The following is a 17,583-nucleotide window of genomic DNA, read 5'->3' as shown; positions in this document are numbered from 1 at the left end:
ATTACAGATAATCTTAATATATAGTGGTTATTTCATTGATATCTGATATCTAGAAAGCCTGTTTCTTGAACCTATCAACCCACAATGACTTTTGACTTGGTTTCTACAATACATCATATCACAATAAATTTCAAGTGAAAAGACTCAAGTTCAAATTCTGATTCTGAGTAACTTCCCTTAGTCTATTTCCTCATCTGTAAAATTAAGAGGTTGATCAGTTGAAATGATCTCTAAGATTCCCTCCAGATATAATATATATTACAGTAGTAAGATTCTCAATCAAAGGGTAAATCAGCCAGCCGAATCAGGTACATACAAATTAAAGTCAACATCATGAACAAGTTATAACTTCAAAGGTCAGACTTTCTGCCTGCCCTTACAGAAGAGGATATATAGGAAAATATGTGCTGGGGATCAAAATTAGGAAGCGCTTGCTTCAAAAATGTCCCATGTTGATAGAATAGATACTTATAGCACACAGGCAAGGTTGATCTGCAACGAATCTTTCTTTCAACTATTTAGAAATGGGGACCATTTCTGATACAAAATGTGTTTACAGGCTAGCCTGCATGGCTAGCCACCATTTAAAAACATCATTCCCATAGGAAAATTAACTTTGAGTTAGAAGTTGGGATGAAACACAAGGTATAGCTACCTTCTTTCTTTTTCCCCCTACTTATTAGTACCCAGACACCCAGTACACAAAAACTTCCCTTTCTCATCAGTCCAGCAAGAGAATTTCCCCTGCAGCCAGGGACAGACATAACCCTAGTTAAGAACCTTCATTCCTATGAAAGTTACTTTCTCATCTAAAGACTGTTTGCTTCCATGTTGAACTTAAATTGTGTTTGGCTAAAATTATGAGAGAGCATGAGCCCCTCTTAAACTATGTGACTTTTGTTGTAACAAAATAAAAGTATTAAGCAATATTTATTGTTTTCTCAGGACAAAAATAACATCTTAGAAACTAAGAGAGCAGAAACACAGCTTCATGGACAGATTTGTATACATGTGTGCCTTCCGTTGGAAAAAAGTTACTGCCAAAACCCACTGCAAGTTTTCCCTCATAAATTGTGCTACAGTTCCTGTGTTTATCATTACTGTTTTATTTATAAGTTCTTTATGCATTTATAGTAAGTTATTCCTTGCTATTTTGATTTGGTTGCTATTCAAAAATAAAAATTCATCATGTCTTTAATAAACATAACATGTTAGTGTATAAAATTGTCATTTTTTTTCTATGCACTGATGAGTTCTGTTGGGAGTTTTCTCTTTTTAAATTTTTTCTTAAAAAAAAAAATACAAAACAAAACTTTGTGAAAAAGTATGGGTCTTTGGGAGAAGGAAGGAAAAGAACAATGGTCATCCTTTAAATGGCACTTTTGGATACAACTACATCAAGACATGAGAAGTTCCAAGATTTTAATCTAAGATGCCCAAAAACCGAATTGTGAAAATAAGTACATTTAAGTCATATCAATCCTTAACCCAAGAATAGCAATGGAGGAATCCAGCACTAGTCTATGGTAATGAGGTTAGTTGCAGTCCCAAAAGTCCATGCTGACTAAAATTCTTTTTCCCTATTTACTTTTCTAAAAAAAAAAAAAAAGCCCTCCTTAAAAGGCAAATTACAGACATTATAGAATTAGAATATAGATACTGTTAATAATAATAATAGCTCACATTGCCATGCTCTTATCAGAGATTAATTTATGGTATGAGGAAAAAACTAAGGGGAAGCCACACATAAAAGTAACTAGTTTTTAGTCCCATTACATCATTTTTATGTTTTCTTGCTTTTAATTCTCAATTTTCTTTCTCTCCTTTATTGATCCCATGTCACTAGTGCCAAACTATTTTACCCTAGGTAGTTTTTGCATTTAAAAAACCAATAACAAAAAAAGAAGTCCTTTTAGTTACTTTGGTTACTGATCTAACTCAAGTACAGTATTTGATTCTTATTCTCTTTATTCATTTTTTTCCCCTGTTTGTAAGCATTAACCATGTTATCCAGACTGTCCTAGAAGGAGATTAGCACATTATCCAGGCCATCTGTTCCTTATACTGGCTGCTAATTCATTACAGGAATTGGAATATCTGACCCTTCTTTATCTTATAAATCTTTACTTGAAATTGAAAGCTTGAGGAAATCAGTTGGAGAATAAGATTTATTCCTTTCTCAGGGATTACTAATTTAGTGCCAGGATGTTGGAATCCTAATGTCAACTCAACTTGAAACAAGGTGAAAACTCAAAGGTGATGTCAAGGTCCTGGTGTTAACTCAATAGAATTGATACAGTGCTTATTGGTTCACACCTTAGAGCGGAATCCTTACAAGGTGATAAGTTGCTAATACTGATGGAAACAATGCTTGTGTTCATACCTTTAGAGAGCTATTAAGTATCTAAGTACTCAATGGAGTTCAAACATTTGGGAGATTCAGGGTCTAGAAAGAGATATCTGAATTCACACCTCCCTTAGGGCCAGAGAGCATGCTGGGAAATAACCCACAATCCCACTCTTGGAGAAGTAGCATAAATAGAGCACTCTGGGAGATACAGAAGTTTACTCGCCTCAGTTGAAGATTGACAAGCCATGAGTAGGAGTTGAGCTGGAGGCTGAAGAAAGCAGAGGCAGGAGCCAAGAACAAAGAATCAAGATCTCTTGGAACCAAGCAGAGAGTTAGGCCTCAACTAACCGGACTAATTTGGAAGGAGAAATAAACATTTGCATTTTTACCAGCTGGCTGCATTTTGGAGTAATTATTGATTGTAACTGAAGCTAAGGCTGCCTCCAGAAAACCTTCGCACCTGGATACTAATAAGAGAATGAAATTATCTGTCAAAATGACAATTTGGGGCATAAAGTTGGGGTTCAATAAAAATGTTTCCATTAAATGATCCAAGGAACTTCCCTAACTTTTAAAATGAACCTTGATGAAGGCTGTCTTTCATTCCTTAAAGATCTCTTTCAATGAGGCTGACCTTCAGTTTTTCCCAAACTTCTTAGTGTTCTTCCAGTTCTCCTGTTGAGTCTTTTCAGTGATGTCTGACTTTTCATGATCTCATTTGAAGTTTTCTTAGCAAAGATACTAGAGTGGTTTGCCATTTCCTTCTTCACTTATGATGTCCTTCATATGAAAATGCATTATTTTTCTCTTTTCTAAAATTAAAAGGACATGCACAGAGTTGTTTTTCTCAAAAGTGAATAAGGAAGTAAAGTGAGTAGAATGGAGAGAACATTGTACATAGAAACAAGATAATGGGATTATCAATTCTGATGGAAGTAGCTCTTTTCAACACTAAGATGATTCAGGCCAATTCCAATAGACTTGTGATGGAGCCATCTGCACTCAGAGAGGCCTGTGGGGACTGAGTGTGGATCACAACATAGTATTCTCACCTCTTTTGTTGTTTTTTGCTTGCTTGTTTTTTTCTTTCCCATTTTTTTCTTTTTGATCTGATTTTTCTTGTGCAACATGATAAATGTAGAAACAAATTTAGAAGAATTGCATATATTTAACTTATAGAGAGGAGAAAGGAGGGAGAAAAATTTGGAACACAGTTTTTCAGAGCTGAATGTTGGAAACTATTTACATGTATTTTGAAAAAAAATTTAGATTATTATTTTTAAAAAATGAATAAGGATTTTGTCTAAGCCACTTTTCTTTTCCATTTTTCTTAGATTGAGGTATTAGAATTGTATTGTCTTTGGCTTCTACATTAAGCTAAGTTAATATACCCAAAAAGCAGTCAAATCTTAATTTGAATGAGTCTGATGGGTTGACCGAAAACTCTTCCTACAAAAAGATCATATCAGAATACATATCAGTAAACTAAACTAAAGAGAAAGAGAATCCAAGAGAGTTATAATATCTCCTATGTACCAACAAGTGTAAGGAAATCTACAGTTTCCCAAGCTGGAGATATTAAATGAACTCAATCTTAATCACAGAGAGATTCTGAGGAAGGAATCAAAGAACATTTATAAAAACAGTGCAAGTTATCTAATTGTTCAATTTACTCAAGGACAGAGATAAAAATCTTCAATCATTAGAATCTGTAAGGGAGAGAAAGTACTTTTCCATCTGGGAAAAAGTGCCAATCTTTATAGGCCTCAGATTTCTCATGTATAAAATGAGGGGGCAGAGCTACATGACTACTGAGGACTCTTCCAGTTTCACATCTATGACTCCTCTCAGTACTTCTATCAAAAAGTGCTAAACTTAAAAGTTTAGGATAACTATTCATCATTTCCCTAATTTTTCCATTTGCCTTGTGCTGAATTGGTTCCTCACTACAAGTTAAATAAGAATAATAACAAATTGCAGAACACATTAAATGACTAAAATCGAAAAATAGATCTAAGAGGTAACATTTACACAAACTTAACTGAGATGTCAACAAAATGATGAACAAATGATTCAAACAATTATGTCTATTTGTAGAAATATACTGCAGATATAGGAATGGGCTATTACTTTCAAAAAACTATAATAAAAAGTACATTCTTAAGAAGCTATGGACCAATGTTGCCTTGCAAAGAAGCATTCAAAATTTTCCAAGTCATAGTACTACATATATCTGCAGGTGGAAAAAATTTAGCACCTACTAAATATTTAGAGAGATAGTTGCTGGAATTATAAACCTAAAACCCGTTATTCTTCCTAAACTTACAGAGGACAAATAACTATTCTACTGTGGGAACATTTATAGGAAAACTGAAAATATTAAGTAACAAAATCTCTCTAAAAATTTTCCAGATTCTTGGTAACAGATCAGGATGAAAGGGGGAAAACAAAGAACTATATTCACTAAGTGAAGAGATAAAGGTAATAATTAAACTTTATCATATTCACTACCTCTCTATCCCCTAAAGATTTCTTATATAATATGGATAAAATAGGTACTTGTGGGCTAGCCTTCTCCACAGAAAAATGATAAAGATATCAATGGAAAGGAGGAAGAGTTCCCTGGATTTAATAACCTGGGGAGTGAGGGGAGCGATATAGGAAGAATGGGATAGTGACTTGGTTGCATAATTCTGGAAGGCTCACTCTGGCTATATTTTAAATTATCTTTTCTTTTTTCAATGCTAACTGAAATCTTGAGGCAGAGTCTTGGAGAACATGAAAAGCTATGCTAATTTGGCTATCTCTGTCTATCTGTCTCTGTTTCTCTTTAAGCTAGAAATGGTTTATATCTACATTGATTTTTATCTCTTCATTTACCTTATTTGATCCTCACAACAACATTCAAAGATAGATGCTATTTTTTATTCTGCAGTAGTGTCTGACTCTTTGTGACCCAATTTGGCTTTTTTTTGGCAAAGATACTGGAGTTTGTCATTTCCTTCTTCTGTTCATTTTGCAAATGAAGAAACTGAGACAAACAGGGTAACAAACAAACAAAAAAACACAGTAAGTGCTTGAGGCCACATTTGAAGTACATTCAACTTTCTCTAAGTCTCCCAGACTTAATGTAACATTTTACTTGCACCTTTTGTGAACATAATATTTTGTATTAACATTATTTGATTTTGGCAAGCAATTTCTTTTGTTGTTAAAGCTTTTTAATTTTCAAAACATATGCATGGATAATTTTTCAACATTATGCCTTGCAAAACCTTGTGTTTCAATTTTTCCCCTTCTTCCCCCCACCCCCTCCCCATGATGGCCAGTAATCCAATATATATTAAACATAGTAAAAAATATGTTAAATCCAATATATGCATACATATTTATACAATTATCTTGTAGCACAAGAAAAATCAAATCAAAAAGAAAAAAATGAGAAAGAAAATAAAATGCAAGCAAACAATAAAAAGAGTGAAAATGCTATGTTGCGATCCACAAGATCATTGGAACTAGCCAGAATCATCTCATTGTTGATGAGAGCCATGTCTATCAGAACTAATCATTGTATAATACTGCTCTTGCCCTGTATAATAATCTCCTGGTTCTCCTCATCTCACTTAGCATCAATTCATGTAAGTCTCTCCAGGCCTGTCAGAAAACATCCTGCTAATCATTTCTTATAGAACAATAATATTCCATAACATTCATATACCATAATTTATTCAACCATTCTCCAGCTGATGGGCATCCACTGAGTTTCCAGTTTCTTGGCACTACAAAAAAGGCTGCCATAAAACATTTTTGCACATGTGAATCCCTTTCCCTCCTTTAAGATCTCTTTGGTATATAAACTATGTAAAAACACTACTGGATCAAAGGGTACACACATTTTGATAGCCCTTTGGGCATGGTTCCGAATTGCTTTCCAGAATTGGATCAGTTCACAACTCCATCAACAATGTATTAGTGTCCCAGTTTTCCCACCCCACCCCTCCAACATTCATCTTATCTTTTCCTGTCATTTTAGCCAATCTGAGGTGTGTAGTGGTACATTAGAATTGTCTTAATTTTCATTTTTCTGATCAACAACGATTTATTTAGAGCACCTTTTCACATGACTAGAAATGGTTTCAATTTCTTCATCTGAAAATTGTCTGTTTATAGTCTTTATTTATCAATTAGAAAATTGTGAAAATCCTTACAAAGTGATATCAGTTGCCTAATTTAGCATGGTATTTAGCAAATCCTCTAGCTCACTAATGTATTTAAGTACTCATTGGAGTTCACACTTTTGGGAGATTCACAAATTAGAAACCCATAATCCCACTCTCAGATCCCATAATCCTACTCTCTCCGAGGAGGAGTCAACTTTATGCACCCAGCATAAATAGAGCTTCAGTGAGCCAGTCAAGACAATTCAGCAGAAGCCCTCTCTCGGAGGCAAGACAGATTCATTCCATCTTCCACCTTTGTGCTGGCTGGAGGCTGAAGGGAGCAGAGGCAAAGGACTAGCGGCAGGAGCTCTTGGAACCAAGGAGAGAGAAGGCCTCCAGAAAACTAGCCGAGCCCCAAGTGAAGGAGATGAGATTTTGGAAGAGACAATAAAAGACTGTACTTTAATCCCTGGCTGCATTTGGGGTGATTATTGATCTGTACTGATACTAGGGCTATCTCCCCAAGAAACCTGCTCCCAGAAAACCATTATATTTTAAAGAACACCACAGAAAATGAGTTATGTTCTTATAATTTGACTCATTTCTCTATGTATTTTAGAAATGAGACCTTTATCAGAATTTTTGAATGTAAAAATGTTTTCCCAGCTTATTGCTTCCCTTCTAATCTTGTCTGCATTAGTTCTGTTTGTACAAAAACTTTTTAACTTAATATAATCAAAATTATCTGTTTTTTGTTCAATGATGAACTCCAGTTCTTCTTTGGCCACAAATTCCTTCCTTCTCCACAGACCTGAAAGGCAAACTATCCTTTGTTCTTCTAACTAAGCAGGTTTTATTTAATGCTACAGAATTAAATTTTCTTTTCACGCTTGGCTAATAAAAGCAAATTCACCAATTCATCTTATCAACCAAGCTGAATTCTAGGCCAGAAGATCAACTTACTAATCATCTAGGTACTCTGCATTGCACTGTCTGTCCCTACTTGCTCAGTACTAAATATCAGTAAAGTAATTTGAGGAACAAAATAAATATGTGGGCATATTTTTAGATTTTAAACATAACATCCTTTCTAATGATTGAGAAACCTGTAGTACAGAACCTTACACTTTTGTGTAAAACTAGTCTTAGGAAAACAATAGTCTATAATTAAGGTTTTCTAGATTTCTAAGGGAAGGAAATGCAAAATTTCACTTAAAGAATAGTGAAAATAAAGATATACCTTCCTTCCTTTCCCCCCAATCCAGGCCCCTAAAATCTATTTATAGATTTTTGGGGAGACCAGGGGCCCCACATTAAGAACCCTTGCTCCAACATATGGAGTGGAGGTCAGTCAAAAGGCAGTCACAGGTCTTCCATGTAAGGTAGACAGACATCTTGGGACCTTAGGACCAATGATTCCTCTACGGGCTATCAGCTAGGTAGAATAATGGATAGAACACCTGAAGTCAGAAAGGTCTGTCTCAGACACTGACTTGCCATGTGACCCTGTGCAAGTCACTTATCCTGGGTTTTGTTTTGTTTTGTTTTTGGCATCTGTAAAATTGGAATAATAGCACCTACTTCCCAGGACCTTGATAAAGGAATCAGATAAGATATTATGTGTAAAGAGATTTGCAAACCTGAAAGCACTATATAAATGCTAGCTATTATTATCCTCCCAGGTGTCCCATAGGGCCAGAATTTTAGAGATAAAACAAAATAATTAGGCAGATCATCCAAACAATAAAATAATCAAAGGAGATATACAAATCTAAGGGCTAGGCCCTGTGTCACAAAGCCACTGAATGTCACAGTGGGTTAGAGATCTTAGAGATCAACTCATCTTACCCTTAGGGAAGCTAGTTAGTGCAATGGATAGAGTATCAAGTCACAAGTCAGAAAGACTCATCTTCCCAAGTTCAAATCTGGCCTCACACTTACTAGTTGTGTGACCCTGAGCAAATCACTTCACCAGTTTGCCTCAGTTCTTCATCTATCAAATGAGCTGGAAAAGAAAATGGCAAACTATTCCATTGTCTTTGCCAAGAAAATACCAAATGGGATCATGAAGAGAGGGACATGACTGAAAAACAACTGAACATCTTATCTTTAAGTTTTGTAGGTCTTTACCACTGCCCAGCACTATCCCTACTGTTAGAACCTTCTTTCTGAGATAATCTTCAATTTACAGTTTATATCTTGTATATACATTTTTTTCATGGTGACTCCCAAATTAAAAGGTGAGATCTTTGAAACCAGTGTGCTTTCTTTGTGCCCTCGATCCTGTGCATCATGACTGGCACACAGTAAACCTTAATAATAAATGGTTATTGATCGACAAAAAGGATCTTGCCTAAGACCGCACAGACAGAACTGGGCATTTCTCCCTGTTCCTGGTCCTGGCAAGGATTCCTTTCTCAAGTCCTTACCCCTTGGCTTGCTGAGCATCTAGGATATTCCAAATTGGCATCTGTGACTGGCAATGGTCCTTTTATCCCTGGCTCAACCAGTATGCACCTCTCGTCTCCAGACTCAGAAAGCACTAACCAACTAGGGCCATGAGATGTTTAGGCTCAGAGACAGGACCTTTTAGTAGGGTCATGTCTGAACCTTGCCAGAAACTGGTTACCATACAACAGAGCCAATTAGCTGTGCCAGACAAAGTCCTCACCCCCAATTCTAGTGCTGACCCAGGCCTAGAGTCGTGGGTACAGGCCTCTAAAGGTCTAAGGCCCAAGCCTCACCACCTGCCAAATCTTGGCTGCTTAGAAGGCAGAACTTTTCCTAACCTATTGCTCTCAATTTTTTTTTGTTATCTAACTCTAAAAGGCTTTCAGCTAATTAGCTAACATTTATATATTACTTAAAGATTTGATATTTTATTTGTGTTACCTCATTTCATCCTCACAACAACCCTGGGGGGAAAAGGTATGATTACTATTCCTATTTTACAGATGAATAAACTGAGTCAGAGAGAGATTAAGTGGCTCAAGTCAATAAATAATAATTATAATAATCATGAGAATTTATTAAGCATCTACTATGTGCCAGGCACTATACTAAGCAAGCAGTACAAATATTACTTCATTTAATCCTCACAACAAACCTGGAAGAGAGGGGCTATTATGATCCCAATTTTACAATTAAGGAAACCAAGGCAAAGAATAATTAAGTAAGATTTGCTGAGGAAATTGAGGTAGGGTGGTTAAATGAACTTGTCCAAGATCACACAGTTAGCAGGTCAGGTTTTTTCTGACTCCAGGTCCAGAATTCTATCTACTATATCACCTAGATGCCTGACAAAAGTCAACAAAGCTAGTAAGAGTCTAAGGGTGGATTCGAAACTCAGGTCTTCATGACTCAAGTTCAATACTCCACACCTTGGCCAAGACTGGATGTTGTATTTAATCTTTGTAATTCTACCAGTACCTATCACAATGTTTTGTATACAAAGCACTTAGAAAATAATATTTGAAGAATTTGTTCTTGTTCAACTTCTGATTTTCCCTCTCCTTAATTTTCCACCTTGGATCAATTATTAAGTCTTGTTGATTAGTGTGATAGTTCTTGTACCTATGCTCTCCTTGTAGTTCCACTGTCCAGAACAGGCACAAACAGTTTTCACTGTCACCTGCCTAGACTTTTCTATTACCATACTAAGGAAGCTGGGCAGCCTAGCTGGGGGTGGAAAGCAACAACTTTTAATAGCATTTAGAACTTCATTCCCCTCCTTTTTTCCACTGGTATTTCTAAGTCTGGCCCAAACTACTGTGCTTGGTAGATTCTCTTAGGATAATAAAGGTGAGAGAATGAAGATGAAAAGGGTTATTTGTGGTAGAACAGTGTAGTTTTGATAGTGGGGGAAGGCTATGTTTCCTAGGTAATAATCTGTGTGTCTGTATTCTCTTGTATTACGTATGTCCTAGGAAAGTAACATGCTACCTGCCTGAGAAATGCTCACACACAAGGCACATAGAATACTGTTGAATCTATCTTGCAAGATGATAGTAGCACCATTAGTCATACCTTTTAAGCCTTTTTTTCTTCCCTCAAAGACTACAGAATTCTGACAGAAGTTTGGGGATCCATCAGTTGGAGAATGACTAAATAAGTTAAGATATATGAATGTTATGGAATATTATTGTTCTATAAGAAACTATCAGCAGGATGATTTCAGAGAAACCTGGAGCATCTAATATGAACTAATTCTAAGTGAATTCAGTAGAACAAAAAGAATACTGTACACAGCAACAACAAGATTATATGATGATCAATTCTAATGGACTTGGATCTTTTCAACAGAGGTGATTCAGATTAATTCCAATAGACTTGTGATGATAGATCCAGAATGAGGACTATGGGGACTGAATATGAATCACAACATAGTATTGTTTTCTTTTTTTTTCCCTTTTTAATCTGATTTTTCTTCTGCAGCATGATAAATGTGGAAATATATTTAGAAGAATTGCATGTGTTTAATCTCTATTGGATTACTTGCTATGTAGAAGAGGAGTGTGTGGGGGAAAAGGAAAAAAAACTTGGAACACAAGGTTGAAAATTATCTATGCATATGTTTTGAAAATAAAAATCTTTAATTAAAACAAGGATAAATGATGAAAACTACCTTTATATGTATTTTGAAAATAAAAATGTATTATTAAAAAAAAAAGAAGTTTGAGGCTCTTGAGAATGACATCCTCCTACCTAGTTTCTTCCCACCCCAACATCATTTTTCATGCTGCCAAATTGGCTGTCCTTACTTGCAGATAATATTAACAATTATAACTGTGCTATTTCTCTATGCAACACATTTAAACAATTCCTCATTGTCTACTGAATTTCATATGCAATTCTTTTCAGTAAGAATTCACAGAATCAGAGAACAGTAGACCTGGAAAGGATTCTGAAGACTGACATAGATGATCCTTTAATCCAGGGATTTCTAATTTCTTAATCTAGGTTCCAGATTTGCATGGAGTCCTATCAAGGGGACTCATGAATTTAAGATGGGAGAAAAAATTAATCTTTATTTTTCACTAAACTCTAGTTTTCTTTCCATACATGTCAATCTCCTCACCATACTAGGTGCTGTCTTCCTTGAGTAGCTTCTAAATGCTTTATTCAAAACCACTTAAAAATTATCCATGAAACACCTATAACATACTAAGTAGGGTCTAAGTAGTAATAAGACAGTTTATTAGGTGTTGGGGATGCACTGATCTTAGAGCTAATAATAACAATAACAGTAATAATAGCATTTATATAGTTTTTTAAGATTGTGAAGTATTTAATGGATGTTAACTCATTTGATCCTCATCACAACTCTGTGAGGTAGATAGATGCTATTATCATTCTCATTTTATAGATGAGAAGTAAAGTGACTTGCCCAGCTAGGTGGCACAGGAAACAGTGCTATATAGTTAGCTGTGTAACCTTAGGGAAATCACTTAACCACTATCTGCCTCAACTGTAAAATGGGGATCTTAACAGCACCTATTTCCCAAGGTTGTTGTATTACATGAAATAATATTGTAATGCACTCAGTATTCTGCCCGACACATAGTAGGTACCTAAAAATGTTTGCTCCTTCCACCTTTCGGACCCTTCTCTCTCTAAGCTGAAAATATTCCCTCACATCTCAAATTTTTCTGTATATAATATACATATATAAAATATATATATTTAATATATACATATACTCATATGCATATACACATATAAGCATATATACATAATAGTATGCATATACATATGTGACATATTGCTCATTGATTAGAGGGCTTGGTTGTTGCACATATATGCATATATGTATTATACATAAAATATATAAAGTCCAGTTTTTTAGTTGGGCCTTGGGCATTTTATATTATAATCTTTGTACTAGTAGAGAGAATGTTGATAGAATACTATGTGACTATGAGGATAAAGTTTATGCTAGAACTTTGGAAAAATATTCTTCATGTTGTCTTAAAGAAGCTGTGTATAATAATACTAGACAACTTCCTTAGGGATTGATTCCAGACACATGAAAACAGAGAGACGGAAACAACAGAAAGAAAGAGGAATAGAGGATATAAAAGAATATCCTCAAAATATCCCAGATTTTGAGCTTGCCTCCCTGGAGACTTTGGGGAATCCGTCTGGGGAATATTTGTCTGTATTCCTCTCAGTTTAGATGTCTTTGCTCCCAGTGAGTTACTCCCTCCCTCCCCCCAAAAAAGGTGTATATTCTAATTTTCCCACTTCTTATTAATAGAAAAAATCTTGTTTCTCTGTAGATTTGTTCATTGAGACTTCAATATTCTTGTGAAGTAGACTGTGTAGAAAGAAAACTGAGGCTCAAAGATCCCACAGAAGGTCACAGACATCATATAATTATTAAGTGGAAGAGCTAAGCCTAGAACTTAGAGCATTATAGTTCCAAGTTCAGAATTCATTTTCTTCCAAATCCCTTAAAAATCATATTTCTGGGCAGCTGTCCAATTCCATCTGCCCAAAGGCACGAGTGAGTCTGCCCTAAGGTTTTTGTTGTTGTTTGTTTTGGGACTTTATTTATTTTTTTTTTTTTTGGAATCTGACTTTCCAGGCAAGAGAGTGATTACCCATAACATAAGGCTTCTGGGCACACAGCCAGAAAATGGGTTGGTCTATTTAGCAGATTGGAATACATTGGTTATTATTCTTTCGAGCACTCGAAAGAAGCAGGTTTTGTCCTCCAGGTACAATTTTTTTCCCCATGTTAATATTGATTATTGACTGGTAATTTAAGAAGGGGGTAGGGAAAGGATGCACTAGCAAATAAACTACATTATACTTTCTACTCTCAACTTCATAAAAAAAAAAAAAAAAGTTAAAGTCATCATTGAACTAAATAAGAAAATTCTACTAATTCTGAGGTTTTAATTCATTTCCAAGAGCAAGGCACTAAACTTAAGCAAAATGGAATACGGTAATTCAATACTGCGCATTAAATTCTAGATGTATTTCAAGATACCTTTGTATTGATCTGGATTCATGTATACTTTTCAATCCATTATGCGAGACATTTTTGGAATAATGACAGAGAAAAGAATACTTTGGATACACAAATAACATTTTAGCTTTCTCAGAGTAGTAAACTATTGTGCCAAATTGGCAGGAATAATTTTCATAGAGTGAGTTAAGAAAGGGAAAGTCACCAGAAAACTAGAGAAAAATGGCCAATTTTCCAAAAGTGAAAGAAGATGTTTTTTTCAAACCACAGACCAGTGAACTTAACATATTTTTAAGATGCATTATTACAAAAATGTTTTTGAAAGCCTGGAAAGGGATGAAAGGATCACTACCAACCAGCATGAATCTGTCAAAAACAAGTTATGTCAGAATAAATTAATTTCCCTTTTAAACAGGACTGTTAGGAGAGGTGTTTACAAAGCATCTGAACAAGAATTTTCATCTAGTATCATGGGAATACTAATAACAACTACCTAATGGAGTTATTATAAGAATTAAATGAGAATATTTGTAAGGTGTTTTGCCAATCTTAAAGGTACTATATATTCTAGTTATCATGATTATCTTAATTATATCTTGTGGGGAAAATGGAGTAATATAAAGAGAATGGATGAATGGATAAATGGATAAACACAAAGATTCAGAACTGGTTCAGTCACCAAACACAAATGTCAATTTAAAGGGAGGGTGGTTTCAAAGAGCTTTAGGACTCTGTTCAATATTTTTATCAATGACTCAGATATATGTATAAATAGGAATCTCATCAGATTTACAGCTGACGCTGACACAAAGCTGGGAGAAATAACTAATATATTGGATATCAAAGGTGGTATCCAAAAATATCATGAAGAATGGATGGAATAAAGTGGAGATAAATATGAAGTTCAATTTTTTTTTTAATCTACTATAGAGATATGGGAAAGGTGTGAGAAGGAGAAGCATGACTAAAATATATTTCATATAAAAAGATTCTTGAGATTTTGATTTTGCAAGAGCAGTCCCAACATGTAAACAGTTTTAAGACATATGCCACACAATAATCCTGAGGTACAAGCTATGTAAAGATTATCATCACCATTTTATGATAAGGAAATATGTTCATTAAATAATTTGCCTAAGATCATATACTAAGTGTTAGATCTAGAATTCAAACTTGGATCTCTCCCAATTCTAAGTCTAATATTCTTCAGACAGTAATATTCTTCAGACAGGCAGTAAGCTGCCATACAAAATGCTGGCTCAATATGGCTCAAGAATCAAACAGTATCAATCTTACTTTAGGAAGCTATAATTCTATGAATGCTCTCTCCATGATTACAACCCCTGCATTAAGTTAGATGATCTTTGAAAATTGCCCTGGCTAGAATATTCATCATCCCGCAGTTAGCCTGGTGAGATCCTCCAAATTTAGCTGAGATGGTCCTCAGACAACATCTAGTCCATCATTTGGCCTGTACTTGAGGTCTTCCAGTTTGATCCCATCTAAACTAATAGAATATGCTCCTCACTAGAGTAACTTGCCAAAATCCAGGACTTCTTCCAAGTTATAAATGAGACTTCAGAACAAGACTTTAGTCAATCAATAAGAATTTGTTAAGCACCTAGTATGTGCCAGGGAGTGTGCTAAGCAATGATGATTAAAAAAAAAAAGTAAAAGTAATTGCTTTCCAGCAGCTTATAAAAGTTATGCCATGTTAGGGTGCTTTAAAATCAGGCAGATTAAAGTCAGTCTCTATTTAGTTCTAATTAAACCATATCTGGAAGACTGCTTAATTATAAAGTAGGAAAGAAATTGATAGGCTGGAATTCAGAGGAAGGCAATAAGAGGAAGAGGACTTGGACCCCAATATCCAAAGAGCATGTGAAGCAAATGTTTAACCTGAAGTAGAACAGAAGCAAGACATAGCTGGATGCTTTCTAATACTTCAGCCAGGTTCAACACAGAGAAGAAGAATGAGACTTGTACAGCTAGGCCCCAAATAGCAGGCTATGTGCAAGTTACAGACAGGGGTGCAGACTTCAGGACAACATGGGGAAATTATCCTAACAAGACTGTCCAAGAGTGGATGAGATGCTTTGAGGTAATGAAATTCCCATTATTCTTCCCAACAGTCTTCAAGTCAGGGTGACCATTTCTCATAATAATAGAGGAAATTCCTCCTTCAGAATGGGTTGCACTAGAGAGCCCTTCTCTCTCAGATTCTGGGATGCTATGATCTTGACTATATAGAAAATCACGGAGGAAACGTACAAATTAATGCTCTGATCATTACTAATCGTTTTGCATAATGCTGAATGGTCGGTACTTTGACATATCCCCAATGGCCCTTTTTACAAGCAATCATTTCCAATTTTGTTACTTCACCTTTAAATGAGTTTCACTGGGCTCAGAAGCAGAGTATATCCAGAATGTCTCCAAAGTCTTAAGTGCAGCAAAGTTGAAGCTGCACTAAGACTTTTGGGACACCCTATATTTAACTATTTCCAATAATATATAGAGAATGGGAGAGGGAAAACAGTAATACAGAGCCTCAGGTAAATACTGTAGGATCACTTTCCTAAATTGTTTTTCTCCAGGCAACGAATGCCTCGTTTCTGGATGGAAACAGCTCCCCCCACCCAAAAAAAACAAACAAAAAAACAAAAAAAAAACCCTTAATTGCTGGCATTAGCTTATTTAAAAGTGTTAGAGACCAGAGGGTAACAATAAGGTCGGTGGTAAGGTTAACTCGTGAGAAACCCCGAAGTCTTAGGACAAAGATCTGATACTTGCCTCACAGGGTCCCGGTGGGCGCGATTTCTCGCGCCTTTGCCCCAGGGCCCCACGGAGGAGGATGGGGAGTCATCCTCGGGGCCAGCTGTGCCCCAGAAGGCAGAGAAAGCGCGCTAGACCCCCACCCCCCTCACACAGTAAGGAGAGCGCGGCGCGGCTACTCACCCCGGGGAGCCGTCGCGCGGCCGCTCTCGCAGCCCCCGCCCGGGACGCGACACCGGCCAGCCGGCCCCCGGGGCCCGGGAAGTGGGGCTGCGGGGCCCCGCGGCTGTGGCCCAAAAGCGCGAAGAGGGCGCCCAGGAGGAAAGCGGCCGCCGCGCAGCCCACGTAGAGGCAGAGTCTGAGCAGGACCCAACAGAAGCCGCGCTCCCCCGGCTTCCAGCTGCCGCCTGCGCCGGGCCCCAGCCAGGAGAGCGCCAGCGCCCCGAGCCCGAACGCGGCGGCGGCCAGGACGGCGGGTGACGGGCGGCTGGCAGCGCGGGACGCCGGCCGCGGGGCCGGGGGTGCGCTCCGCTCGGGGGCTGCGGCCGCCGCGGGCTGCGGCCGCCGGCCGGGGCTGAGGCCGGGCGCGTCAGGGTGCATGCTGCTCCTTGCGCCGCGGAGGACAGGCGCATCTCCCGCCCTGCCGTCCCCCGGAGCTCGGTCGGAAGGCGGCCGCTCCCCGGCTCCTCCTCCGGCTGCTCGCGCGGCTCGGGCCGCCGCTGCACCAGAGCCACGGGCGGCCCCAGCTCATACCCCGCTCCCCGGCAGCCGGCGGGAGACACCGGCCCGAGCGCGGAGTCTCGGGCCCGGGCTGGACGGCGCCCGCCTCGCCGGTACCCTGGCCGGTGCCGAGCCCCCTCGGGTAGCCCAGAAGCACGCCGAGGGCGTAGGGGGAAGGGGGGCGGGGCGGGGTGGGGGTGGGGATTATTAATATGTCAAAGCCCCGGGCGGAGCAGAAGGGACCGCGCAGAAGGAGGAGACTCCGGAGGCAGGAGAGTAGGAGGCGGCCCCGACGTGCGTGTCAGGCCCAGGGGGAGGAGCGCAGGCAGTGGCCGGCGGCTGAGTGACAGCTGTGGGGGCCGAGCTTCCTTTGCCGCCACGCGGTCTCCTCGGGCTGGCCAGGAGGAGAGCCCGCTTTAGGGCAGCCGCCTTCCTCCGGGTCCTTCGCAATGACTTCGGCACAGTATTAAAGACTCGTCCCTTAGAATCTCTCTGATGTGGCCGCGGAAGCGAAGGGGAAGAGGGAGGGCGGGCGGGACAGGGGCGTTCCCCCACATCTCTTAAAGGTGCTTGTGACTTTTTCATACCTTTGCTACCCCTCCCCG

The 17,583-nt window shown here is 38.2% G+C and overlaps 1 protein-coding gene across 2 annotated transcripts in view; it reads right to left on the bottom strand.

The window, feature by feature from the left end:
* SNX25 (sorting nexin 25) overlaps positions 1-17,302 on the bottom strand; it is a 271,192-nt gene extending 253,890 nt beyond the window's left edge. Inside the window, exon 1 of one of the 2 annotated variants that reach the window (XM_031943724.1) lies at positions 16,442-17,302. In XM_031943724.1, the coding sequence (XP_031799584.1) occupies positions 16,442-16,858 (417 nt within the window). In that variant the 5' untranslated portion in view covers positions 16,859-17,302. The remainder of the gene's footprint in view (positions 1-16,441) is intronic. The other variant, XM_031943723.1, reaches the window with a different exon arrangement.
* Between the last annotated feature and the right edge of the window lie 281 nt (positions 17,303-17,583).

The sequence above is a fragment of the Sarcophilus harrisii genome, chromosome 6, assembly GCF_902635505.1.
Source record: "Sarcophilus harrisii chromosome 6, mSarHar1.11, whole genome shotgun sequence".
NCBI classification, from domain to species: domain Eukaryota; kingdom Metazoa; phylum Chordata; class Mammalia; order Dasyuromorphia; family Dasyuridae; genus Sarcophilus; species Sarcophilus harrisii.
The sequence above is the reverse complement of the archived record's forward strand: the minus strand, read 5'-3'. Positions and strand labels throughout refer to the sequence as shown.